The sequence below is a fragment of the Artemia franciscana genome, chromosome 8 (assembly GCF_032884065.1).
Source record: "Artemia franciscana chromosome 8, ASM3288406v1, whole genome shotgun sequence".
NCBI classification, from domain to species: domain Eukaryota; kingdom Metazoa; phylum Arthropoda; class Branchiopoda; order Anostraca; family Artemiidae; genus Artemia; species Artemia franciscana.
In genome coordinates, this window is record NC_088870.1 from 50,959,514 (window position 1) to 50,986,315 (window position 26,802).

The window sequence follows — 26,802 nt, forward strand, 5'->3', positions numbered from 1 at the left end:
GAAAATGAAAAAGTTTATGATACCTTGGGTGTGAAGGAGGATTTGTTTTTGAGGAAGATTTAGCGACAGTACTAAAAGGATTAAAAATAATAACATTCCAGGTGTTGATAATTTGGTGAATGAGTTTGTTAAATATGGTGGCTCTGAGGTTAGAACTAAGCTACTGAAGATTATGAATATGATTTTTTAAAAAGAGGAAATACCTAACAATTTTAGGAAAATCTGAATTAAACCACCGTACATGAAAAGTGATAACAGTGATTGTCGTAGTTATCGAGGCGTTAGTCTGGTCTCCATAGGTAGCAAATTACTTTGTAATATCATACTTTTTGGACTGAAAGATGCTGTAGACAAGGTTTTAATAGAAGAACAGTACGGTTTTAGAAAAAGTAGAGGATGCGTCGACCAAATTTTCACTCTTAGGTTAATAATTGAGAAGTGCCTTAGCCGCCAAACACCTTTGGTCATCAGTTTTACAGATTTTGAGCAAGTGTTCGATTCCGTTGATAAAAGAGCTTTCGCAAAGGTCTTATCCTTATATGGTATACCAGGCAAATACATTAACGTGACTAGTGCTATGTACGAGAATAATACTGCTACGGTTAAGGTAGGAAATTAGGCTAGCAGCTGGTCAAAATCAGGAGTTAAGCAGGGTTGTGTTCTATCCCCCTTTATATGGACCATTTTGATGGACTTTGTCTTAAAGAGCATAGGAAAGGCAATGGGAGACCATGGAATCAAATGGGGAGGAAAAACTCTCCTGGACTTAGATTATGCTGATGATTTAAGCATCCACGATGAAAGTGTTTGCAAGATGAATGAACTTTTAAAGGTTTTACGAGTTTAGGGTGCAATAATAGATGTGAAAATTATTGTTAAGAAGATTATGTCACTGAGGCTAGGAATAAGTGAAGATGAAAAAGTGACGGTGGGTAACGAAAAGATTGATCAGGTGGGCAGCTTCACTAACCTTGGTAGTATGTTAATAAAACCGGTGGGAGCAGTGAAGACGTTAAAAGTAGAACAGCCAACGCTCGGGGTGTTTTTCACTGTTAAAAAAAAGCTTTAAAGAATAGGAAGATAAGTCTACAAACCAAGATTAGAATATTGGAAGGTACAGTTATAACAGTGGTCAAATATGGCTCTGAACCGTGGGCGCTCCAAAAAGTGGATGACGATTTACTAGGTGTTTTCCAGAGAAATTGCCTATGGACTGTTCTGGGTACCCAGCTGACTGACCGTATTTCAAACAGTAGGTTGTACGAAAAATGTGGTTCAATCCCGCTTTCTAGGGGTATAATGAAAGAAAGGTTGAGATGGCTAGGGCAGGTTCTGCAGATGAGCTAAGAATTCTAAATCTTCTAATCTCATACAGAACTACGCTGAGGTTGTTAGTCAGTTTCTTACAGCTTTTTTTCTTCAAGAGTTACTTGCTGATTCTTTGTTGCATTGTTTTTGCATATTAAAATTACTTGCTTGATTCTGGTAGTACAATAATATTAGTTACACAGGTAATTAATTTTTATACATTAAGTTAATAATAATTAGTTACATAATGCGTTTAATGATATTTTAGATGATAATCTGGTTAAATATCATAATTTTGCTTTGGCTTTGTCAACATTTTTTGACCATATGCAGCTAAATCATCTTGAATATTTTCGGCACACAAATGGTACAACACACAGTCAGTTTAGCACAAATAATAGCAAAATTTGTTTTTGGAGTTTGTTAAATTTTGTCCCTCAGCAGGCAAGCAGCAAAGCAGTGGCCCTACATATGTGACGGTTGAACAAATGAAAACTTTCCCTGGAAATACCATGAAATACCTAGGAATAACGTACGGTCATGATGTCAGAAGCTCTCTTTTGCTAATAATTGAGAGAATTACCAAAAGTATTCGTTCAAGTTAATGGAAGCTTATCTCTCTGAAATTTAGCTTAAACTTGCAAAGCTTTACTCAGCGGTCGCTCCCTCACCTGCTTTATGTATCTCGGCTATGGGACTGGTTGTCACAAATTGACAGACTAAAACTCCGATCTGTATACTGCAAATACCTCAAGTTTTTGTTTCAATACCCGCTCTACGAGAGAAACATATTCGTTCTAAGGTCTCAAAATATGGTAGCCAAATTGTCGTTGTGCCGTCGACTGAAACAAGTGCAGAAAAAAAGGCACTGGAAAAATAGTTTGAGTTTTTGCCTCGAAACCTGATATGTGAGTGCGAATGAAGAAGTTATTACTTAATCTTGCTCTTTTTATTTTTTTATTTTCTTCTTTTGTATTACTCCGCTTTTCTCTTTTTTTTGTTTATGAGCGGGCAAAAATGAAATTATTATTATTGTTATTATAGGACAAACCTTTTAGCCATTTTCATTCAACGTATTGTTGTGACTGTGAACTATACCTATTCTTGTTTTACTACGCAACGTGAAAATACGTGAAACTACGTTCTTGTTTTATACGCAACGTGAAAATAATCTGAAGCAGCTCAGTGTTTACGTGAAAATACGTTCTTGTTTTATACGCAACGTGAAAATAATCTGAAGCAGCTCAGTGTTTAAAAGATCTGCAGGGTCCTCGTATTTGAGGCACCTCTCTTCTTATTTTATGAGACATGGTCTCATTATTCACTGGGGCTCTGAAATAAGAATGGCTTTTACTTCAGCAACGACTGCTTACTAGGTAAGTTTTGTTTTTTCTTTACTTTTTTTGGGGCCTTGTGAGGACCTTAGGTGGTGCTTTGGTATCGTTGGACTTGGTTACAATATTGTATCTGTATGCACTAATTCAAGGGCTGCTTATGATCTCCATATTTTAACTATTGTATCAATCAATGTAATATGTTACTTAAGATTTTTGAGAGTTTGGATGTTTTTAATTTATTTTGCACCGCCCAGAAAAATCACAGTGTGCTGGTGTCCACTTTTAACCCCTTTAGACGCCTCTTATCTCGGAGTTAATGTGTCGCCTAATCAGTTGAGTCATTGCTCAAATGATGGAAATTTTTTTTTTTTGGTTACAATGCACAAATTTTGTTGTATTGTCTCTTGTCTTCAAGTACACACAAGGTGGCAAATATCGATTTAAAAAAGGTCTACGAATGTTCTCTTAGGAATGATTTGGTCTGTTCATATCCAGTGACAAGGACCACAAATTATGACAATCCATTGCTTATTACAGGGGCTTTATATGCCCGGTTTAGCACAAAAGTGGATATGCTTGCTAAAATGAAATTGCTTCGAAATTGATCTTTTTAATCTAAGGGTTGAAAGTGGAAAATTTTTGACTGTTGCCCTTTCCCAGACTCAAAAATATAGAAAAGTTGAAGGTATTTTATCTAGTTACCCCTTCATGGTTAGGAACGTAAAATAATGGCTGACCTGTGCTAATAATAACTAAAACTCAAGAAAGGCAGTACTAAAACAATACACAAATCAAAAGAATCTGATTTTATTTTAATTCTCAATATGCAAAATTTACTTATTTTAAAGTTATTAATAAAAAAAAATCGTGTAAGAGAATTTGTATAATATAAAATAAGGGGGAGGGATGGCCTTTGAAAGTGGACGCTGTCTTCAATTTCAGTGTGCCAATTGTCTTAAAAAATTTTTTCTCTTCGTTGGTAAGATAGTTCATCCCTCAGTTACGTCAGTGCTTACGCAGTGAAGCCTGCAGTTTGATCAGGAAAAAGCAATCCGAGATAATTTTACATGTTTACAGGCCTTGTAATATTGACCAGCTTGAGGTATTTTCTCGCAGCAATCCAGGCTATAAATTCTTAGTATTGTTTAGTATCGACTGGGGTCCTCCACAATACCTAGATGAAATAAAGATCAATCAGTCACTTTCAATCAATCTCTCAATCTAAATTTTTAAGTTTTCTAGTCAAGTATCAATCTTAAACAATCTTCTCAACAATCTGGATAGTCTTTGAAGAACACCTTAGTTGGATTCTTAGCCAACACAAAGTTATTATTTAAGACTTTATTTTTTTAGCAAGTAAAATTTTGACTGTAAAATCATAAAGGGTAAAACAAGAACTTGAATACTGAATCCTCAAAATAGTTTTAGAATTGCGTTGTTTAGATTGATCTCTGAAAAATAAATATCATCAATCGACACAAATATCATAAATCGGTCAATTTATGTGACAGCGCCATAAAAAAAAGCACAGATGGCATGGCTGTATCAAAAATTCTTTCAATAGGTCAAAAGAGAAAACTACTTTTTATAGAAATGGTTGTTTATGAAAATGAGGCTTTGCTATCTTATGCCCTTCTGCCTTTAATACTATTAGAGTACAAACAGTATTTTTGAAGTTAGCAAGAAAAATTCGTATTTGTGCACATAAAGGATAAAGATTATCCAGAGCCAGTGCCTGCGCATAGAGTGTCTATTGGCGATTCAGTTGCCGGGTCTTTTTACTGGGACAAGTAGCAAGTTCGTCACCTAACCTTGCTACGGCGGTGATCGAACCCTGGGTCCGGCATTGTCAAGCTGTGTATTAATCCACTGTGACATAACAACGGTATCTGCATAAATAGATTTAGCAATTTTACGATTTGTATCCCCCTATCTTTTAGTTGCGTAAATGGTTAGTACGGGTAAGGGAGATTAGGAATTCAAAGAGTCAATTTACCTACAAAATGGGCTTTGCTGCAGGAACATATAGTCTTTTGGAATAATCTCCTCTTTATAAACCCTAAATTTTAAATATTTCAAATTATAGTTTGAGATATGACCTAAAAATGTCAAATATGGGTTCTCTGAAAGGGTGAATTATATGATTTTTTTTTAATATGGCAACTTCTTTAGAGAAATTCACCCCTTTTATACAGAGCTCTTTACTAAGGTCACACTATCAACAAACATTCCCTGCTATGCAAATCTCCCTTTATAACTAATTTCGTATGCGACTCAATGACGCTGAAATATTTCAAATGAGCTTATAAATAAAATCTGTCTTCCCATATATTTTTGCCAACTCTGAACTGATCAACATAATTAGTAGGCTATACTCAATTTTTGTGACAATTTCTCAGTAATTCTCTTTTTCAGATGGAAATACCCATGTTTATTTAGGTCCATAGGGTTAAGTGAGAAAAGTAAAATGTATCAATTTGCGATGTCAACAAAGTCGGTAGACGTACTTTTTTTTATGCTTGTTCACTTTTTTGCATCTTTGCTAGCTTCAAACCTAATTTGAAATAGCTTAGGTTAACAATTGCAGGGAATGTGTAATGGTCTCTGATAATTGAAGCATACAATATGCACAGCCAGGCACGTACAGAAGTAAATACATTGTAAGGGACCAAATTTTTCAGAGGGGAGATAGTCAAAAACTACAGACATAGAAAAGCCAAAAATAGTAAAAATAAATACAAGTCTCAGCATACTTGAAGAGTGTGTCGGAGGCCCCCAACCTGCATTTCTGCTTACACAAATACAAACCTCTAGCAGGTATCAAGAATAGTTTTGGAGGAAGGGAGTCTTTCTTTAAAATAGTATGTTTTTGAGCGTGAGGTAAAATATCCGAATATCTTGGGTTTTTACACCTAAGTCCAGTTGTTCCCGATCTTTTCCAAATTCTGTACTCTTAAATTAGATTTTATCTTGGAATACCCTCCTATGAAAATAAGTAGAAAAAAAGTCATTGAAAATAAGGTATTAGCCTAAAATCGGGGCTACTGAATAAAATGGCTTGTTAATAAAACAATTTTTGCTTCATAATATGAACAAAATCGTAGTTGACATACTTTGAAGGTCCTTCCATTATACTTTATAACCTCCCCCTAATCTGCAAATATATAACCACAATTATAAAATTTCCATGTGTTTTTCCGTACCTTGATCTCGTCAGCGTTAATTGAATTTATAGGTACAGGGGTTGAAACAATAGTGACGCATGGCAAAATACATTGGAAATGTCTAATTTGGGCCATTTATTTGCATTTTAGGTGGGGCATAAAGTATAGTGTAAGCGCTTTCAAAATGTGTTAACCACTCTTTTCGTTGCATATGATGAAGTAATAATTGTTTTCTTAACGTGTTTCCTTCCCAGTAGCCTTAATTCCAGGATAATATCGAAAACAATACAATACCTGACTTGGGTACATTTTTTTAAAGATATTTTCAAAGCAACAGAACATTTTTCATTGCTATTTCTCAAACAATTGAAAATTTATTGAACAGCATGACCATGAAACTTGAACATGAACATGAAATCGAAAACTTGATGCTTACATTTATGAACAAACAACTTCTTAATAAGTTTTTTTTTTTTTTTTTTTTTTTTTTTTTTTTTTTTTTTTTTTTTTTTTTTTTTTGCTTTTTTCTTGATTTTATTATTTTGTTCGCGCTGAAGAAGAGAGGCGGTTGTTCTTTCGAAATATTCGCTTTCTGTGTTTGCTTCAGTATTTTCGTTTGGCGAACTTCTTAATACTTCTTAATGAGATCCTTGAGCTTGGATGTTAAAGCTCAGCTTTTTAAAATTTGGACCAAATGATGACAGGTAGAGCCTAAAAGTTGAAATAGCATCAACTTAATTTCTATGTTTGCTCTTGATAAATGTATAGGCTGAAAATACCCTTTCAACAAGTTCTGACCGGGGCGAATCTCCAACATTTTTATTGGGAGGGTAGTCATTTGGTTAGTCAAGGGGCTTGTGATATATAAAAAACTTCTCCACATTATTTGGGTGCAACTTTTTTGCCTCCCCCAAATGACACCCCTAGTTTCTGAGCTATGAAAGGGGATAGACAGTTGTAGGCTTTATTAGCGATGCTTTTCTATCCTTTCCTTTTTCTTTCGAAAGGACATTTTGGATTTTAGGCAGTAATAGTTATAGTTATAGAGATAATAGTTACTTGAATCAGTTACAAATGGTGATTCTATTTCACTAACCAGTTTTTTCCATTAAATATTGTTTTTTAAAGTCTTGGTTACTATGGGTCGTGGTTTGTTCTTTACTAGATTGTAACCACCGCTGCAGCCCTGATAAAAAGTTGAGATTAGTGGGAGTTTTTATTTTTATTTTCAGTTATTTAAATAACAATATGAAATAATAATAAGAACACTAATTGGGCTGTTGCTAGCGAAGCAATAATTAGGCAAGTTACCCGCTTCATGATATAGACGCTGATATATTGACTGCGAAATGTGTTTGCTTTCTCAGCATTGCGAATGATTCTGCGAATGAGAAATACATTAAGAACGTGAATGAGTATGAGAAATTACATTTTGAGCCCTTAAAGGGCTAAAAGGGATCAAAACAGTCCATAGAAGCCACAAGTTTAAGAACGTGTTTCAAAGAAAACTGGCTCGTGAAAAAAAAAGTTGTCATCTGTAGTTGATTCAGGAATGGTAATTATTATTTTCATTGGTCTTAATGGTAAAATGTTATTATAAATAAAAATTTGTAAAATATTTGAAAAAGAGCCAGAAACCACTCAAAATGACTTAAATTCTGCTTCAGGCTCTTTTTAAAAACTAGGTTAGGTTTTAGCCCCTTTAAGGGCTCAAAATGGAACTTCCCATTGAAGACATTATTGAATTATAAGAGAGAATAAGAAAAGGCAGCATGTAATGTGTTCACTTAAATCCTAGAAAAATTATGCTGAAAACTGCACATTCACCAATAATAATTAAATGACTGTATGTTGGTATGGGTTTTTTAACGCCATAGTGGTTTTTAGCCACCGTATGTTTTCTACCACCCAGGAAATCTTGCATAATCAAGATGATTAGTTGGGTCACAATAGACAGGTTAGGTTAGTCTATGTTATGTCTATATCTATGACAATGCCTATGCTTTTGTCTATATCTGTGTCTATGTCTATACCTATGTCCATGGCTGGTCTTATGTCTATGTCTATATTTATATCTATTCTGACCTACCTGAATTGAAAGGTGGCGGAAAATGTGTGGTGGCGGAAAGCCGCGGTGGCCTTAAGACACTGCTACGTTGTGTGTTAATATTACTCGATAGCAGATGTGAAAGAAAGTCCATACTCAAGACAGTTTATCTAAACCGGGAATAGTTGAATTTCTTCATTAAAAAAAGTTTAACGTTAATACTATTTAAACGTTAAACTTTAAATACACGTCATTGCGGAACATTACCTAATCTCCTTGGCAATCCTGCCAAGATATCGATTCTGCTATTACTGGTGTTTTTTTCGCGTACCCCCTCACAGGCTTCTACCTATCCCTCCTGGTACGCGTACCACAATTGTGAATCACTGCTTTAGTCCAAACTGTTTGACATTCTTGCTCTTTCAGGACGCAGAAACACTCATGATTTTATGACATTAAATCATCTAGTTTCAATCAAAAAAATGTTAGCCGAAACTGAAATAGACATAGTGATCCCAAATTTGGTCATAGATTCCACGCTTTACAAACTAACGGAATAGATTCACACCCCTGTCAATATTTTCAAATCCCAGGGGGAAATAAGTGATTCTTCACAATCCAAAAGGGCTACTCCTGTCTCTCACCCCAGGTGTAATAATAAAACTAAGTATCATCCTTTCCGCGCGGAAGCGAACTGTGGTCAAAGAGTGTCGGGATGTATTGTATTCTTTCATGCCATTCAAATATTGATGTCTTCATAACGGGGCCAGGTGAAACTAGGAATTGCATTGATTGCGCTATTCAAGGCCCGTGCTGGTATTTCCATGCTTTAATGGATCGCAATGGGATTCCTAACAATTGTTTACTTGATATAGATTTCAGGTTTTTATTGTTAAACTAAACATGAAAATTAAGACTTTAATGTAGCTCCTATTTTTTTGTGCGCTTAGGGTGTTGGCAGTTTTGTGGTAGCCCCTCTTTCATGCCCTAGGATTAAGGAGGGAATAAAAGTAACGGTAGCATGTTGCAATGCCTGGAGATCAGTGGCGTAATTTCATCAAAATCCTGGGGGCGGAAGGGCAAAGTTGGAGCCAATTTTCCCGAATCAATAAAAACTAAAAAATGAGCCGCATAGTAGCCACCATATTAACCACCAATAGCCACCATATTGTACCATAAAGGTAAAGATATACTAAAGAAAACTCCCCATTATATCACCATGGGCATTTTTTTTTTTTTTTTTTTTTTTTTTTTTTTTTTTTTATAGCAAAGATGACAGAAAGATAAGTGAATAAACATTTTAGGCAATGGTTGCAGCAAGAATTTGGAAATCTGAAATTCAGCCGGTATCTGTTCTATTCCTGTTTGTATTAGGCCGACGGGTTGAGTTCCACTTTAAATCTCAAAGAAGGTTGGCAACATAAAAATGATCTTTGAGGAAAAGATTATCATGTAATAGGTTTTGAACTATTACTCTAAGATAGCGGATCTGTGTCAGAAGATGAAATACATACAGAAGAGATAAAAATAGAATGGGGATATAACCATATCCCCAGATGGAATGGGGATAGAATGGAGATACAACCAGAGTGGGGATGTATTTATGACGTGAGAAAGATTTCCTCTTGAAAGTAGATGTTGTCATGCCCAAAGCAAAAACCGCGTTTTGTACTTCTTCTGAAAATAAGCGAGGAAGTAATAAGTCTTTGGTGGGTCTTTACCCACTGGTTGTATAGTCCATGTGTGTCACGTACTTGGGGAGGAATTTCAGTTTCCAGGAAATAGGGCAGACAAGATCTAGCTGGATTTAAAAATATGTTTGATTACCTCTGTCTCAAAGGATTTTTAGTATAAATTAAGATACAGTACACAAAAATAAAGCCACAATACCTTTTTACAGGGTATTTTTTTTGTAGAATTTACTTATTTAAATTGACGAACAAAAAAATACTCTCATGAATAGTTAAAAAATAGGCTCTTTAAAAATTTTAATAAGAAATCAAATTAAAAAAAATGATAATATAATTAAAAACTTACCGATTTAAAATTGGATTAATATTTGAGCTACAAATTTAATTAAAGGTTTAAACTGTAAATAGAAAATCGGAATTAAAAATAAAATTAAAGCAATTATGTACATGTGAAATACCTCCTTTTGTTTTTGATATAACGGTTCAAAATGTGTTATTAGCCTATCTGGGAAGACACAAAAAGAAGAATAGTTAAACCTTTCTTCAAATTCGAAAAAAAAACGTGGGAATAATCAGGAAAAGTCAAAACACTGCATTTGATGAACTTGTGATGAGTGTAACTAAGAAAATCACAGAAGGAAGGGCCCGAAAGAAAAATGGCCACAAAGCCCTGCATCTCATAACCCCAAGCCTGCAAGGTTGCCACCCGGTGTAAAAAATCACCAGATTTTAGGGATTTTTTGGCTGGTATAGTGATTTTCTTCAATAAACTAGTGATTTAATACTGATTTAGTTATTTTTTTGTTTAGGCAATATAAAATATCACTAGAAATGATGATAGATCACTAAGGGTGGCAACCCTGCTGAATCAATATTCCTAGACCAATTCTCTGGTCTGCTCCAAATGGGCACGATGTATCCACTATTTAGTTTCTGTATTAAAACACAATTATTTTTTTTACATTTTCACTTTAGTATAAAAATCCTTCGATGATTAAACTACAAAGAACATCAAATAAAACATGTTGCGACCCTTAGGCTAATCTTCGTTTTATTCATACCTGAAAACAACGATTTGATAAGATTTTTCTTTAGTAGCTTCAAAATTATGTATTTGTGTGGTAGTATCACATTTGTATCAGTTTTGCCACGTTGAACGATGGAAAGAAATAAAAGAAAGTAATTTCATATATTTGACAACTCTTTTCATCCGTAAAAATTCAAACGATCTATTGTTTCCCAAAGCCAGCTGCACATTTACTGCGAAATTACACCTTCCTAAGCTGTTCTGCACAATAAGCTTTTAGCTTAGCTTTTGCTGATTATTTACCCAATCTTCTTATTTTTAAAATTTTTGAGGCTCACTACTGCCAAAAATAGCATGGATGTATTTTCATTAAAAATGGAATTCCCGATTTTACCTAATTTTTGAAGATATATATGGTTGTCTAAGTTCCCTCTTAACCGATTCCACAGAATCAGTTTTCACAGTACTTGGTGCTTTTCAAAAATTAAAAATATAACGAATGAGTGGCAAATAAGGTTTATTTAATTGAACAATGTATTCTCATTAAAAATGGAGTTCCCGATTTTACCTAATTTTTGAAGATATATATGGTTGTCTAAGTTCCCTCTTAACCGATTCCACAGAATCAGTTTTCACAGTACTTGGTGCTTTTCAAAAATTAAAAATATAACGAAAGAGTGGCAAATAAGGTTTATTTAATTGAAGGCCGCTGTCACCGAGGATTTTATTTAAATTCCATTCGTGTCAACCGTAAGTTAAAACAGATGGTGGTAAATTTCACTGTTTCCACCATCCAATAAGATCCTTTCTGTTGATTCAGGAACTTGGGATTCAATCAGGAACTTATTGTTGTTCAGCGTGAGTGCATTCATCTGGAAAGCGAAGCCCCAGCGATGGGGCCAATTACGAACCTTCGCCTATTCATTCAATTCACTAGGTGTGGATTTAGGAATTAGACTGTAACCAGGACACTCTATCGGTTTTCATTGGAGTCATTCTTTGGTTTCCAGTATAATTGATTTTGGGGATTAAAGTGGCTTCTCTAAACGGTGGCAGGGCATATTTCCAATTGTTACGAAATACTGCAAGTTCGATACGTTTATTAGCTGCTTTTATTTACTTTTTATTCGGTGGAATTTATTTTTATTTTTAGGTAGATTCTAAAAAGCAAATAATTTCTTAGACCACATTGCTTTTCCATTTACGAAACATTAAGACAGGAAAACGGGTTTAATTTATAATAGCTTAGATAAAGAACGAAATGAGAAAACATATGGAAAGTACGTGAAATGAAATGAATGATAAGTAAATGTAGTATTTCCTTTTTTCTAGATCTCATTGTCATTGTGAAATCATACGAGACGCCATTTGATATACCAGACATAATTGTTTGTCATTTCTTTGTGATTGCTCAGGCTTTTATAGTGATTGCAGTATTTTGGAATTTATTAAGATGTGAGTTTTTATTTATTTGTTTTGTTTTTTTTGTATTTTTTTATAGGTTGTGTTTAATTTAGTTAAAATTTTGTTCTCTCGTTTTTTTGTTGTTGATAAAGGGTCTTGAAGGTGGAGTCGATTCGATTTTTTTATTAATTAATATGTTGTTTTTTTTTCATTTCGTTCTTTGTCACTACTTTATTTAAATTAAATCTGTTTTTCTCACTTAATTTTTCGTACTAAGAAGGACGGGTTATTTGACCCAAAAGGTTGGGTTATTTGGGAATATAGAATTTCCAGAACGACAAATAGTTCCACATTTTAAAAACCTATTTCGTTTTAAAACCTACTGTCTGAAGTTTTAACCCTGTGAAATGAATACACTTTAAATTCAAACTGATTAATTTCCTTTCTGCAGTTAAATAAAAAATAAGCTTTTTCAACTGAAATGAAGGAGCAAGAATAAAAAATAAAATGGACAGAAATTATTCCTTGTATGAGGGGGACTGCCCCACCCTCAGCCCTCAATTTTACGTTAAATTCTTAAAGTAATTCAAAAATACTTCTTATTCAAATTTAACGACCCTTGTGTTTGGAGCAGTCTTTCGACTATTAAAGAGGGTACTAGGGGTTTCAATTACCAAGCTAATGAAACCCTTTTCCCAGTTTTTGAGAATTGCGAATTGTCACCGTTAGATTTGAGAAATGTGACAAAAATCAAACATCAGTGTTTGACTTTTGTCAAACACTGATATTTGACAAAATTAGCATTAATATAAAAATTATTTATTTGTTTGTTTTTTTTTGTCCTTTTTTATAGGTTGAGTTTACCTTAATTTAATTTTTTTTTCTCTCGTTTGTTTTTCGTTGATAAAGAGTTTTGGACGTGGAATTGATTCGAATTCTTTTTTTTTTAATTGATATGTTGTTATTTTTTTCATTTCGTTCTTTGTCATTACTTTATTTGAATAAAACCCGTTTTTCTCTCTTAATTTTTCGTTCTAAGAAGGTCGGGTTATTTGACCCAAAAGGTTGGGCTGTTTGGAAATATAGAATCTCCCGAACGATAAATAGTTCCACCTTTTAAAACCTAATTCGTTTTAAAGCTTCTTGTATGAAGTTTTAAGCCTGTCAAATGAATACACTTTAAATTCAAACTAATTAGTTTCTTGTCTGCAGTTAAATAAAAAATAAGCTTTTTTAACTGAAATTAAGGAGCAACATTAAAACATAAAACGAACAGAAATTATTCTTTATATGAGGAGGACTGCCCCACCCTCAGCCCTCAATTTTTATGCTAAATTCTTAAAGTAATTTAAAAATACTTCTTATTCAAATTCAACGGCCCTTGTGTTTGGAGCAGTCTATCGACTATTAAAGAGGGTACTAGGGGTTTCAATTACCAAGCTAATGAAACCCTTTTCCCAGTTTTTGAGAATTGCGAATTGTCACTGTTAGATTTTGTCAAACACTGAGGTTTGACAAAATTAGCATTAATATTTTCAAAGATCAGTTGATCATGTTGACCTTTTTTGGGGGAAGTTCAAACCTTTGTGTGTTTACTTCCTGAATTTTCGTTTGCCTGTTTAATTACTATTATATTGGCTATGAAAAGACGAGCATTACCAAAAAAAGCACAATTAAATAAGTGAAATAAAAGAAAATTAAAAAAAAGCACAATTTTGATGTAATTACTAATACTCCTGCTGATTTTTTACTTCCTTGAAAATTGGATTGTCTTTTTATTTTCTCTTAGATTTTTAAAAATAGGGATTATTTGTCTCTCCAGAAAAAACTGATACTGAAACTGATACTGATATTTTGTGGCTTAAAGTGGCATCACTAAATGGGGACAGGGCCTATTTTCCAGTTGTAAAATATTGCTAGTTTGAAATCTAAGCAAATGAGCTACATACTTTTAACATTGTTCTTATTGTAGGCATGTCTCCACCCTCCAACTAAAAGCTTGTTTTTACAATTTTTAATAAACTAAAAAAAAGATTTTTCAACTGAAAGTAAGAAGCAACATTAAAACTTAAAAGCAATAGGAACTATTACGTATATGAAGAGGATTGTCCTCTCCTCAACCCTTCGCTCTTTACGCTAAAGTTTTTGGTACTTTTAAAAAAGTGTCTTATTGTTCTAATAATTTGTTCTTATTCTTCTTAAACAATTGGAACAAAATTCAAACCTTAGTGTAAAGAATGTGGTGCTGAGGAGGGGGCAAGCCCCTTTATATACGTAATAATTTCTGTGCGTTTTGAGTTTTAATGTTGCTCCTTATTTTCAGTTGAAAAAACATGTTTTTGTATTTAGTTTTTGATAGTTTTTTAAATAATTCCAGGAAATCTGGCCTCACCTCCACGGGAAATCCCCTCCCCATCGAAATATCGTCTAGACAAATCAATCCCGGTGAAAGTTCCCCCCTTACAATTACCCTTAACAACTCCGCGCGTAAAATTGAGACGGAAAAGAGAAAGCAAGACATATAAAAAGAATTCCGGCAAATTCACCCATTGTATAGTTTCTCCTGACAAGCTCATCCCCCGAAAACTAATATTTAGGTTTCCTTGTGTTTCTTATGTTCCTTTGTGATGGATAAAGCTTGACCTTAAGCATGGAACGCAGCAAAGCTGTATTGTTTCATCGAACAGGAAAACTGTTCGTGACCTTAAGCATGGAACGCAGCAAAGCTGTATTGTTTCATCGAACAGGAAAACTGTTCGTGACCTTAAGCATGGAACGCAGCAAAGCTGTATTGTTTCATCGAACAGGAAAACTGTTCGTGACCTTAAGCATTGACCGCAGCAAAGCTGTATTGTTTCATCGAACATGAAAACTGTTAGACAACAGAAAACTTGTACAGCCAATATTTACCTTAAAACAATATATTCTCGATAATTTCTTGAATCATTAAAATACTTTTGCTTCTTGTGCAATGAAATTTTTGCGATTACCAATTGGATATCCTTTAAATTATAATCAGTTTTCACTAGCTTTACAAGGAAGTGGCTGAGGGGGGCGGGACGTATATCCTCTATTTCAGGGTGATTTTTTGCCCTTTCCGAGTTTTAATGCCCCTTTTTAATTGTTTAAAAGACTTTTGAATTTAAACTTCGCTATTTTTAATCCTTAATGTCAATGCATTTTTTTGTTTCTCCCATATAAATAGAGGGGGTTACCTTCACTTAAGAGTAAGACTCCATGATCTTTATGCGATTTAAAGGGTAATTACCCCATTTTTATTTGAGGTAACTTCCTTCGTTACTAATTCTCACTTGATTATTGATCTGATTTCTGTTCGTTTTACCTTTCGCCTATTAATCCATTTACCTTTCGCCTTACCTTATTATTACCGTTTACCCTTTGCATTTCGTTTACCTTTCTCGTATTAAGTGAGATCCATTTTTTAAGTAATTATTTATTTTAATTTATGTTCGTTTTAGTTCATTTGTTCATTCACAATAATTTCTTTTTGTTTCAAATTTGGCTTACATATGTTTAAAATTGGCTTGCGTTTTAAATTTGGCTTTCGTTTTAAATTTGACTTTATATTGGGTCATTTAAGGTTTTACTGCAGCTCTTTACTTTTCTTTTATTTTTATTTTCGGGAAACATATTTCTAAATCAATAGGAATAAAAAGCGGATTTGTCTTTATATACTACTCAATCATAAATTCAGAATTTTTAGAAGAAGAAATGGGATCGCTCCACATCTCCTGCAGAAATGTAAGCACAGATCGCACATAAGTAAACTGTTCCCTAGCCAAGGGGCAATCGTTGGCCTCCCATGGTGTGTCAATCATACTATCGCACCGTGTTGCGAAAGGGGAAAAATTGGCTGTTAATAAAACAATTCGATGGTGACTCTTGAGCAGGAAAAGTAGCCGGAACGAGGGCTGCCGGGTCCATTCATGTCAAGAGGATAAGAAGATGAAAACCCGCTTATATTAAACTATGTCCATATTAAAAAAATCTACTAATTTTGTTTCAATGCATAGAGGGTCTCAGTCTGTAAAATGGGCTAACCTGCCTCTTATGCCCAGTAAAACCCAATTGTTTCGGATGGCACACAAATGGCTGTTCTTCGCAACATGTTTGGCTCGGTCAAAACAGGCTTATTAAATAGCTGACATACAAACGAATTACATGTAGGCTAATAAACATTCAGTAGGCTAATAAAGCTGGTGGGCCCTTGAAATCGCTTTTACCCACACAAGAGCTGGCACTAAATAAAGTGAGCAGACTAGAGTGATTTTATACCTGAAATGGTTACACCCTGAATAGAAAGCTGGAGAACTGAAATAGAAAACATAAAAAGCTTACCAGCCTCTTACACCCAGTAAAACCCACTATCTTAAGATGGCACACAAATAGCTGTTTTTCGCAACATGTTTGGCTCGGTCACAATAGGTTTATTAAACAGCTGACATGCAAACACATTACATGACGGTTTATCGAATAGCCATCACTTTACAGCCATTCAGTAGACTGATAAAGCTATCGGAAAAATATAGAATGAAATAAAATATAACAATTTTCATGTTCAATTCATATGGTGTTTTTTTGTGACTCTGTAAGACAGGCTCTATAAATAACAGACCCCCCCCCTAAAAAAGAGAAAATCTGTCAAACGATTCCCTAATCACTGTGCTTTTGGAAAGAAAAATAATGGCTCAAAAATTGGCGGCTTCTGGGCGCCTTTTTCCTAGCTATGTTTGTCTTAGTTTACAAAAATCACATAGTCATACACTTTTTATTCAGAATAAGTCACGAATTACCACGCTACAATTCTCTAGATAGTCACTAGCGGTGGTGAAAAAAAAGAGAAATCAGTACTGCAATGCTAAAAACGACTTTATGTGAATTTTGAGATGAGACTGTGTACATACTGGCTTCTAGATATGGTGGTTTCGGTGTTAATCTTCTTTTTATAGTTTGACCCTGCTTCTAAGGACTGTCAGGCCCCTTTCTGAAACAATAAGATTCCTTTTTCCGACTATGTGCCTCAAAAGACAGTTTCTTTAAATATTTGTTTAACTTTTACTTACAATTATCAGCAGCAGCCTCAGCAACCAAATTAAAAAAAGACCTTTAATTTAAATGCTTAACTTAATTTGCTAGATGTGTTCCAGAGAAATTCCCAACGGATTGTCTTGGGTATCCAACTGACTGACCGTGTTTTAAACTGGCAATCAAGCAAGTTTAATCCGCACTTTTTAACCATAAAATGTGGTTCAATCCTACTTTCTAGGGCTATAATGAGAGAAAGGTTGAGATGGCTTGGGTACGTTCTGTGAATGAAGAATTACAGATAGCCCAAAGATTGTCCTTTTCTGCCAACCGTCCAGGTCTAAACGGAAAGCAGGTTGACCTCGGTTGTGGGAGGATGTCGTAAAGAAAGACTTAAGGTAAATAGGAACTTCCTGGGAGGATGTAAAGAGGGAGGATTTGAACAGATTTGGATCGAGAAGCTTGCGTAGCTGTGTTAGCCTCAAGCGGCTCGGTACTGGAGTGAGTTGTTAGTAATTGTAGCAGTAGTTGAATTTAAATGCTCCCCCTGATAAATTAAAATTAAAATCAGCTTAACTTTTTTAGATTTTTTTTCCGGTTCTGCTTGGTGACATTACTGTCTGTGGCGTTTTAAAATCCAATACTCCTGCTGCTACTAGTACTGACTGGTGGAAGCACAGCTTGAAAATGCTTGAAACTACCCCGATTTTATTTTTTCTACAAGAATTTTGCTTGGAGAGGCACTAGGAATAAAGATACAGAAATGGTCTTTTAAAATCTAAGCAGGGGGTGGCATTTGTTCCAGTTTTAAACGAAAATACAGAGAAGAGCAATTTAAAAAAAAAGGAAGGAGGAGAGATCCCTCCACCACGATTGGTACCCTTGCTTGGGATTTGCATAAATGCCATCTATATTTTTGACTACCCCAAAAAGCATGCAGTAATTCTTCTGCAACAACATTGCTTCAGATAAAGAACGACCGACGGCCTTGGAAGTTACTTAGCCTCCGCAGAGACGGTATAACACCTGAAAAATGGTTAACAGCCGGTACTTTAAAACACCAATATGATGCCCTCAAGGTTGATCAAGATATCTACTTATTTATCACTTTTTCAAAACTGATTAACTGTCCAAGATAAGCCTGGAGATGTTTCCACTCGTATATCTAGAAATATTAAAGAATTAGACAGTAAATAAACACAAGAAACATTCGAGTTCTACACCTAAAATTATGGTTCTCGAGGAGAAAGGAACTGAGCATAAAACATTTTATGTTCCTCTGACGATTAGAAAATCTGAGAGAAAGATCTCCTTTCAATTATTCGAAAAACAAGAATGTTCCGCCTTGGATTTAGGTCAAATATAGGTTTACGAGTCAAACAAATTTATGTTTACAGGCTAAACAAATTGGATTTTGAAAATAATAAAAAACGAGAGACTAGTTTGGATTACAAAACTTCGATAAAGAATCTCAACTGGTAAATAATGATTGACAGCGCCTTTCATTGACAATATTTCCAGAACGGCCACTTTGATCCAAAATTATGCCTTAGATATTTCAGATCATTTATCTGTCTACTCTAGCTTTTAGAGCATCTTCTTTAAAATACTTATAAAAAGTAACAGATAGATGACAAAAATCAAAGTCAATCTCAAAGTTGTCCTCAGTGATGTTCTGCCGATCGTGACTTAAGGAGAGATAATTCTACCTTACCAAACCTAAAGAACATATCATTAGACCCTCGAGTTCTATTTACAGACTTACATATAGTAAGACTTATAGTAAGTCTTACTATAGTAAGTCTTACTTATAGTAAGACTTACAGTAAGTATTACTTATAATAAGACTTATAGTAACTCTTACTTATATTAAGACTTATGGTAAGTCTTACTTACAGTAAGACTTATAGCAAGTCTTACTGTAGTAAGTCTTATTTATAGTAAGACTTATAGTAAGTCTTAGACTTATAGTAAGCCTTACTTATAGTGAGGCTTATAGAAAGTCTTACTATAGCAAGTCTTACTTATAGCAAGACTTATAGTCTTACTTATAGTAAGACTGTGAATAGAACTCGAGGCAGAATTATCTCTCCTTAAGTCGCGAACGGCAGAACATTCTTGGGGACAACTTTGAGATTGATTCTGATTTTTGTCATTTATGTGTTACTTTTTATAAGTGTTTCAAAGAAACTGTTCTTGATATTAGCTCTGTTTTGCCTCCTAAACGAAAGCCTAAGAGAGCCTTTCCTCTAAATCCTTGGATAACCTCTGATTTCTTAAGAGCTGAGGAAGAAAAAAATTTGAGATTTCCGCATACATTTTCGCAACCTATAAAGGAGCCATAAGAAAACAACGATAAAAACTCAAATATTCTAAATTCAAATAAAATCCAAAGCCAAAAAATAAAACAAGAATCTTCTGTATATTCAATGTCGCTAGTCGCTGTAAACTTTTTGATGCAAATAGCAAATCAAGCATTTTGTCAACGAAAATACTCTTCAAAAAAGTATTTCTCAAAATCTGAGATGGGGAATCTAGGGGGAAGAGATCTGATCTCACCCTTCATACCAATTGACGTCACTGTCTGTAGCCCTCAGAAAGTCGAAGTTTCGCCTACTTCAACAATAAGATGCAAATTTAATCATTTATTGCGTGTCATGTTATGTCAAATGGCCTTCCTAATTGAGCTCAGAAATGGCTCTCGTTTGGCGCTTTCAAACAACCTATAAACAACTTTTTGGTTTCCGTATAAATTTTTCGTTTATTGTTCATTTTTTTTTTCAAATATTATTATTACTATTATTAATGGTATGGATTTCATTGGAGCGGGTCTTTGCTCCAGGTCCTTTGAGTTTTTGCTGAGTTGCCGTAATCAAATTTTAAAAATCGCAAAAATCTTTTTCTATCTCCCCATTTCTCTGTCCCTCTTTTTTATTTACTGTTTATGATTTTTTATTTAACTACAATTCCCCCCCCCCTTTACAGGCCTTGCAGCCTTTTTGGGGATTGATGCACAGTATTTGATTTTTTTTGGAGAGTATATCTTATCTTACATTTAAAATAGTATAGTAAAATACTATTTAGAAAAATTTCTAATAGCCAAAGACACACCGATAAGGTTATCTGACTTATTGCTAGGATTTGAGCAGGGGGATGTAGGGGGTTATAGCGATCTTCTATTCTGGAAAAAATAGGAATTTGGCAATCCAGTTGCGTTCGATCGACGACGAACTAAATGACATGAAGTATTTTCTCTTAAAAAAACAGAAACAACAAATTTGCTCTTCTGAAAAAAAAAAAAATTGGCGAGATTCATTGGTTCGATCAATCAGTTCTGATTGGTGCGATGAAAATTCGAAAACCGCATCACAAAAACTCCGCTTATTTCACTATATATCTATTTACTTTCTCTATGGGTATACCTAGACACAGGAGGAAGCTAGAGAAAGGAGCCCTATTATGCGAAAAAAAGAGTAAATTGTGCCCTGAAAACGTACCTTTACAGTTTTTAGGGTTCATTCTTTTGACCTGCCTTAAAAAATTCAGTTACTGTCTCCTGACTCTAAATTTGTTTGAAATCTTAAATGCCAAAAAGACATTATAATACATTTCCATCTTCCCCATTTACCCTAAATGCATTTTTTTAAACAATCGGTTTTTAAATATTCAATACAAAAAAACAGATAGAAATAAATTTCGTTCCCCATATTTCGATATATCTCCACCTTGATTCCCATAGAAGAAGCGTGTCCTCAATTTGAACTAACATTATTTATGTATAAGCTCTATCCTGTTGTTGTTTCGATTTTGACCCCCGTGCTATTTATCGTTCACCTACAGTTTATGCACTCACTTTTATCACCATTGCTTATTTACGGAACAGTCCATCATCTGTTGCATATGTGTCTGCCTCCCCGCTGCTTAATCCTTTTCATTGATCCACTGACAGGGACATACCACGCTAGCTAGGGCAATCAAGACCGGTGCTAATGTCCTGGAGTCATGACATTGGAACTTCTTTAGTGGGACATCATATACAGCTGACACCGTTTTGATATATGGCTCTAGTAATGATTTTAAGCGAGGTCAGATGGTGTCTAGATTTCTAATAAAGTAAGTTTCATGGGTCTTTTTAAATTCTTAATGCCTTCCGATGCCTGCTTGTCTGGAGATAAATTGGAAAAATGAAGCCTAAATTTGAAGGCTTATGTTTCTGATGTGTTGTCATCAGAGATTCCGTTTAGGTTTTCTTAAATAAAAAATCCAAACTATCCTCTGTGGAGGGGGTAAAACTACGGTAAATTTGTTCGCTGGAATATTTTCCCTTCTTCAGCACATGGTATATAAATTGTTTGAACCTTCAGAGAACAAAGAGCAGGCTTTATTGTAATTATTTGTAGTGTCTGATATTTTTATTATAATTTAATCCATTTTATAGCTACCTCGATAGACAGAGTGCCGTGGTGCTTTTTTTTATGCCACCACAAGGTATTTTATCACATCTGGCCGGAAAAATCTTTCAAACAGTTCGTGGTAACGAACTGTAGTAAGGAGAGACCCGGCTCAATAGTAACCGAAAATCTAAAAAAAGGAATTCTGATACCAATAGTTACATCAAAAGAATTGCATTTTTATGCTGATTTTAAATATATAAGTTTTATCAAGTTTAGTCTTATCCATCAAAAGTTACGAGCCTGAGAATATTTGCCTTATTTTAGAAAATAGGGGGAAACACCCCCTAAAAGTGATAGAATCTTAACGGAGATCACACCATCAGATTCAGGCATCAGAGAACCATACTGTGGAAGTTTCAAGCTCCTATCTACAAAAATGTGGAATTTTGAATTTTTTGCCAGAAGACAGATCACGGGTGCGTGTCTATTTGTTTGTTTGTTTTTTTGTTGTTTGTTTTTTTCCAGGGATGATCGTACCGACCCAGTGGTACTAGAATGCCACGAGAGGGCTCATTCTGACAGAAATTAAAAGTTTTAGTGCCCTTTTTAAGTGACCAAGAAAATTGGAGGGCACCTAGGCCCCCTCCCACACTCATTTTTTTCCAAAAGTCATCAGATCAAAATTATGAGATGGCCATTTTATTCAGTATAGTAAAAAAAAATAATAACTATGTCTATGGGGACGACTTACTCCCCCAGAGGCCCCGTGGGAGGGGCTGCAAGTTACAAACTTTGACCAGTGTTTACATGTAGTAATGGTTATTAGGAAGTGTACAGACATTTTCGGCGGAATTTTTCTGGTTCAGGAGGGGTTGATGGGAGGGGGCTATGTTTGGGGAACTTCCCTGGAGTAATTTGTCATGGGGGAAGAGAATTTCCCTTAAGGGGGCGCGGGATTTTCTAGCATTAAAAAAAATGAAAAATAAATATGAAAAAGTTTTTTTCAACTGAAAGTAAGGAGCAGTATTAAAACTTATAGCGAACAGAAATTATTGCGCATGCGAAAGGTGCTCCTCCTCCTTATACCTCGCTTTTTACGCTATTTCAACTATTTATTCTATGGCCTTTGTGATTCACAGGTCATTCTTAAGGAATTGGGACAAAATTTAAGCTTAAGTGTAAAGACTGAGGTATTGACGAGGGGCAAAACCCCCTCATATATGTAGTAAACACATACGAATATAGAAGTTTGTTACGTAGGCTAATTTGTAAGTTACGTATATTTTTACTAATAAAACACTCGTAAAAATTAGAAGTCTTTTTAAGTAACCAAAAAATTGGAAGTAACCTTCCCCGCTCCTTTTTTTCAAAATTGTCCGATCAAAATTATGAGAAAGCCATTTAGCCCAAAAAAGATAAATTAATATGCAATTTTTTTTTATTACTATTCATATGCAGAGAGCCAAAATCAAAACATGCATTAATTCAAAAACGTTCAGAAATAAAAAATAAAAAAAGTTTTTTTTAACTGCAAGTAAGGAGCGACATTAAAACTTAAAACTAACAGAAATTACTCCCTATATGGAAGGGGTTGTCCCTTCCTCAACGCCTCGCTCTTTACGCTAAAGTTTTTTACTGTTTTAAAAAGTAGAGTTGAGAGAAAGAGTCAAACTTTAGCGTAAAGAGCGGGGCGTTGAGGAGGGGACAACCCCTTTCATATACGGAGTATTTTCTTGTTCGTTTTAAGTTTTAATGTCGCTACTTACTTGCAGTTAAACAAAACTTGTTTTTTTTATTTAATTGAATTTAGGACGAAGCTTAGGTGGATCTCGATGCCGATTAAGCGCCTGACGCCTTCTGTCATTTTTCCACTATTACTAGACAAAATATTAGAATTCTTATCCCTCTGAATATCATATTAAATCATATATCATATTAAATATTATAATAATATAATAAATATTAACGATATGAAAAGAATGCTAGAATATGATCAAGGCCAACCTCTGTTTTAAATCCTGACACCAGTTCAGATTTTGCTTCCTTATAATTGTATATGCATAGTTGTCTTCTTAAGCGTAGTTGTAAGCACATTAGACACCTGTAGAAATACTCACAAAAGTCGTAAACTCTCCAGAAGCCTTATGACTTAGCTATTCAAGCTTTTTGGGGTTTTAACTTCTAAGTCTTGTACCCAGAATTCGTACTATATCTAACCAGTTATAAGCACATTCGATTGGTACATGAGCCACCAATAATCCAAATTTACTATTAAATTTGTGTTTTTGTAAGGGACCTCTAAAAAAGAAGCAATACTTAAAAGGCCAACAATCTATAATCATTTACAATTGAACAACTTAGCAGCAACTTAGAAGCAATTTTCACTACCTATGGACTAAAACGAACTGAAATAGGGTCAGCGGTTTCAACTGAAACAGGTTTTCTATTCTTAAATACATTCACGGTCACTATATTGGCTCTTTTATTTTTATTCAAATATTGGTACACTACTGCTGCTACCACTAACGAAATTCAATTCAGGACCAAGCCGCCTGAGGCTAAAAGTGCAGCATACGCTCCTCCACTACCCCACTGTACACTAAAATCCCCTCTAGTCTATATATACGAAACTATCAAAGTTTCGATTTTTTTTAACCTAATATATGACCTCCTCTCAGCAAAATCTTTGGCAACCTGTTATCATTCATTTGGAAAACGTCACCTAGCCATCTCAACCTTTCTTTCATAATGACCCGAGTAATTGGGCCGGGCCATATTTTCTACCTACCTTATAAGCAAATTATAATTAATTTTTTTTTCTCATTTTGTTCTTAGATAATCAATTTGACAACTGAGCGAAAAGTATGTGAAGAAAACAATAAATCAAGAAAAGCGAGAAAAAATAAGTTCAGGAGCACAAATTAGGGACTGGGGGCCGGAGATTGTCCCGTAGATATTTTTACCTCCCGAGACTTAGAAAAACGATCTTTTAAGGTATTTTCGTCAAAAACACCGAAGAAATCAAAACGAAGCCTCCCCACACCTAGATTTAACAATTTCCTTTTCACCTTTATTTAAAATTTTAAAAAATCTATTGCCCCCCCCCACACTTAAGTTTTCACGAATTAGCACCATTGATAATGTTTAATATGAAGGTAAGTGTAAGGGTACAAACATTTATATTTGCTTCGAAAGAGTATTTATGTTTTTCTTCTTCGTGGAAATCAATAAAAAGGCCAAGTTTCCGTATTTTAACGTTTTCTATCAAATAAAATTTTTCTTTTAATTTTTTGATGGAAAAAATTACATGATATATTTCCTGTTAAAAAGATATATACATGCCAAATCCTCCTACACCATCAATGATGTGACCGTTGGAAACTGCTCTTTCCTTAAAAGAAATAAAATATGATACCCTCTCATTTCATTTCATCTCAAAGCTGTCTTTTATTTAGACCCATGTTTACAAGCTGCTCCGCCCATCTCTGCAAATTCAAAGGTTCTCAGATGATATACGAAACCTTTTACCTTTTCTTAGAAACGCGGATGCTCCTGTGGAATCCGAAAGAAGGCGTGTCCGATGGTAAATACCGAAAACGGAATATACGGTGTTCAGAAAGACACTGGGAAAATTCGGTAGAATCATGAATACCCATAACGACAGGGAAAAACAAAAGAAAGAAGCCTCAATGGTACTCCCCCATCAAGAAAAATATCTCTTATATCAAAATATTAAGCATATTTGTACTGATTTTTTTGTCACTGTGATATAATAAGAGATATACAGATTACAATATTTTACTTATTTAACAACAGTACATAAAATTGTTGCTGGAGGGTAAAATTTTTTAAAGTCAAAAAATTTTAAAGTTTTTTCTTTTTTATTGGTTACTGGCTATCTCATATGTTCAGATGACCCCGAACTGTAGGTGACTGAGTTTTTTTGAAAAATGCATAAGGACTAGGTGCGACCCCTCCCCTCAGAGAGGTAAGATCAAAATTTAGACTCCCAAAAGCCATAAATGAGACATTTAATCTTGATTTCCAAAAAGTTTGGCTCAGATCCAATGACAGTTTTGGTTAGATATCCTAACCAGGAGAATTTAGACTCCCCTTTCCATCCCTCACAGCAACCAAGTCTGCATCTTATTGCCAAAAAGCAGAGCGAGGACACTAGTTCCTGCTACTTACTAATTTTGATCGAGATCTGACATGTCAATCTAGGAGACGTTCTTACGATAAATGTTTGGGGACCCCCTCCTTTCCCCTCACAGAGAATGGATAGATTTCAGGACCATAGAAGAATTACCAGGGCAAAAACTTTTACTTCCCATCAAGTTGGTATGAGATTGGACAAACTCTTCTGATAAAAATATAAATGACAAAACACTGGAATTCTCCTCCGCTTCTTGTCACCTGTGAGTCAGATCGGAGTCTCACTCGTCCCTGCTTGCTCCTGGGTTATAGCATTTTATGTGTACACAATTTTTACAAAAGTCAATCGAAGTCAAAAACTTCCTCATTTTTAAAATTTTTGAATTTTGGGCTTCCAGTTTTACAGCTCTCCTACAATTCTAAAAGATACTCAGTTTTTTTTTTTTTAATTTGAAGTCTCAAATAGACAATATGCTGTTCTTCACGAGCCTTACTTTGAATGATAGAAATACTTTGATAGAAACAAAATCTGGTAGGAAGTAAGAGCTGGTCTGCTATCTCAGCTTTTTCAATGACTGAAGCCGATATCACCTTTCTTGGTGAAAAGGAGGGAGGGGGAGGTAAATTTCTATGATTAGGGCCACTAAAAGAATAGGCCTGTTAGATGTTGGCCAAATTTGATGGATAGTGTGTCTCGACTTTCACGTTTGCCTTTTTTGGTGCAACAATTAGCTATCTTCTTTGTAGGGAGGGGGGAGTGGTCCCAATTTTTGACAGTAGAACATCTTCCATCTTCCAGAACAGGTAGTTCTATCTCGACTAAAATTAAAAGAGATAAAAACTGATGATGTGGTTTGACTTTTCATGGCTACAGGTCCAATCCAACCCGTGCAACTGTCCCCCTAGACCCCAGTGGCCCTCGCGTTGAAATTTAGCTTCTTCAAAAGCCTTATCAAAAATAAGATTAGCCTACATAGTTCAAGCATCCAGAGAATCTGGTCAGTTTTCTTTACTATATCCTTGCTTCTATGGTGCTATATGGCTGAATTTTTAGTTTTCACTGTAATTTTCACTTGATTTGGGACAATTGGCTCTAAATTTGCCCCCCCCCAGATTTTGACGAAATTACGCCACTGTTTTACGCCCAGTACACTTTCACCAAGACAATAAAGAAGATAATTTAATGAGTATATTTATAGATAATGAATTACAGAAAAAGCTAACTTAAT

The 26,802-nt window shown here is 34.7% G+C and overlaps 1 protein-coding gene and 1 long non-coding RNA gene across 2 annotated transcripts in view; one reads left to right on the plus strand and one right to left on the minus strand.

Moving 5' to 3' along the window:
- The first annotated feature begins 241 nt into the window (after window positions 1-241).
- LOC136030711 (uncharacterized) lies at window positions 242-619 on the plus strand. Its single transcript, XM_065709783.1, has one exon. The coding sequence runs from the start codon at window positions 242-244 to the stop codon at window positions 617-619; it is 378 nt and encodes a 125-aa protein (XP_065565855.1).
- A 2,898-nt stretch (window positions 620-3,517) lies between these two features.
- The window catches only part of LOC136029844 (uncharacterized), a 96,202-nt gene continuing 72,917 nt past the window's right edge, over window positions 3,518-26,802 (minus strand). The window contains exon 3 of the long non-coding RNA XR_010618128.1: window positions 3,518-3,819. This is a non-coding gene — a long non-coding RNA (uncharacterized LOC136029844). The remainder of the gene's footprint in view (window positions 3,820-26,802) is intronic.

Excerpts from the sequence above, each read along its gene's own strand:
- LOC136030711 (XM_065709783.1), top strand. The coding sequence starts at position 242 with ATGAAAAGTGATAACAGTGATTGTCGTAGTTATCGAGGCGTTAGTCTG.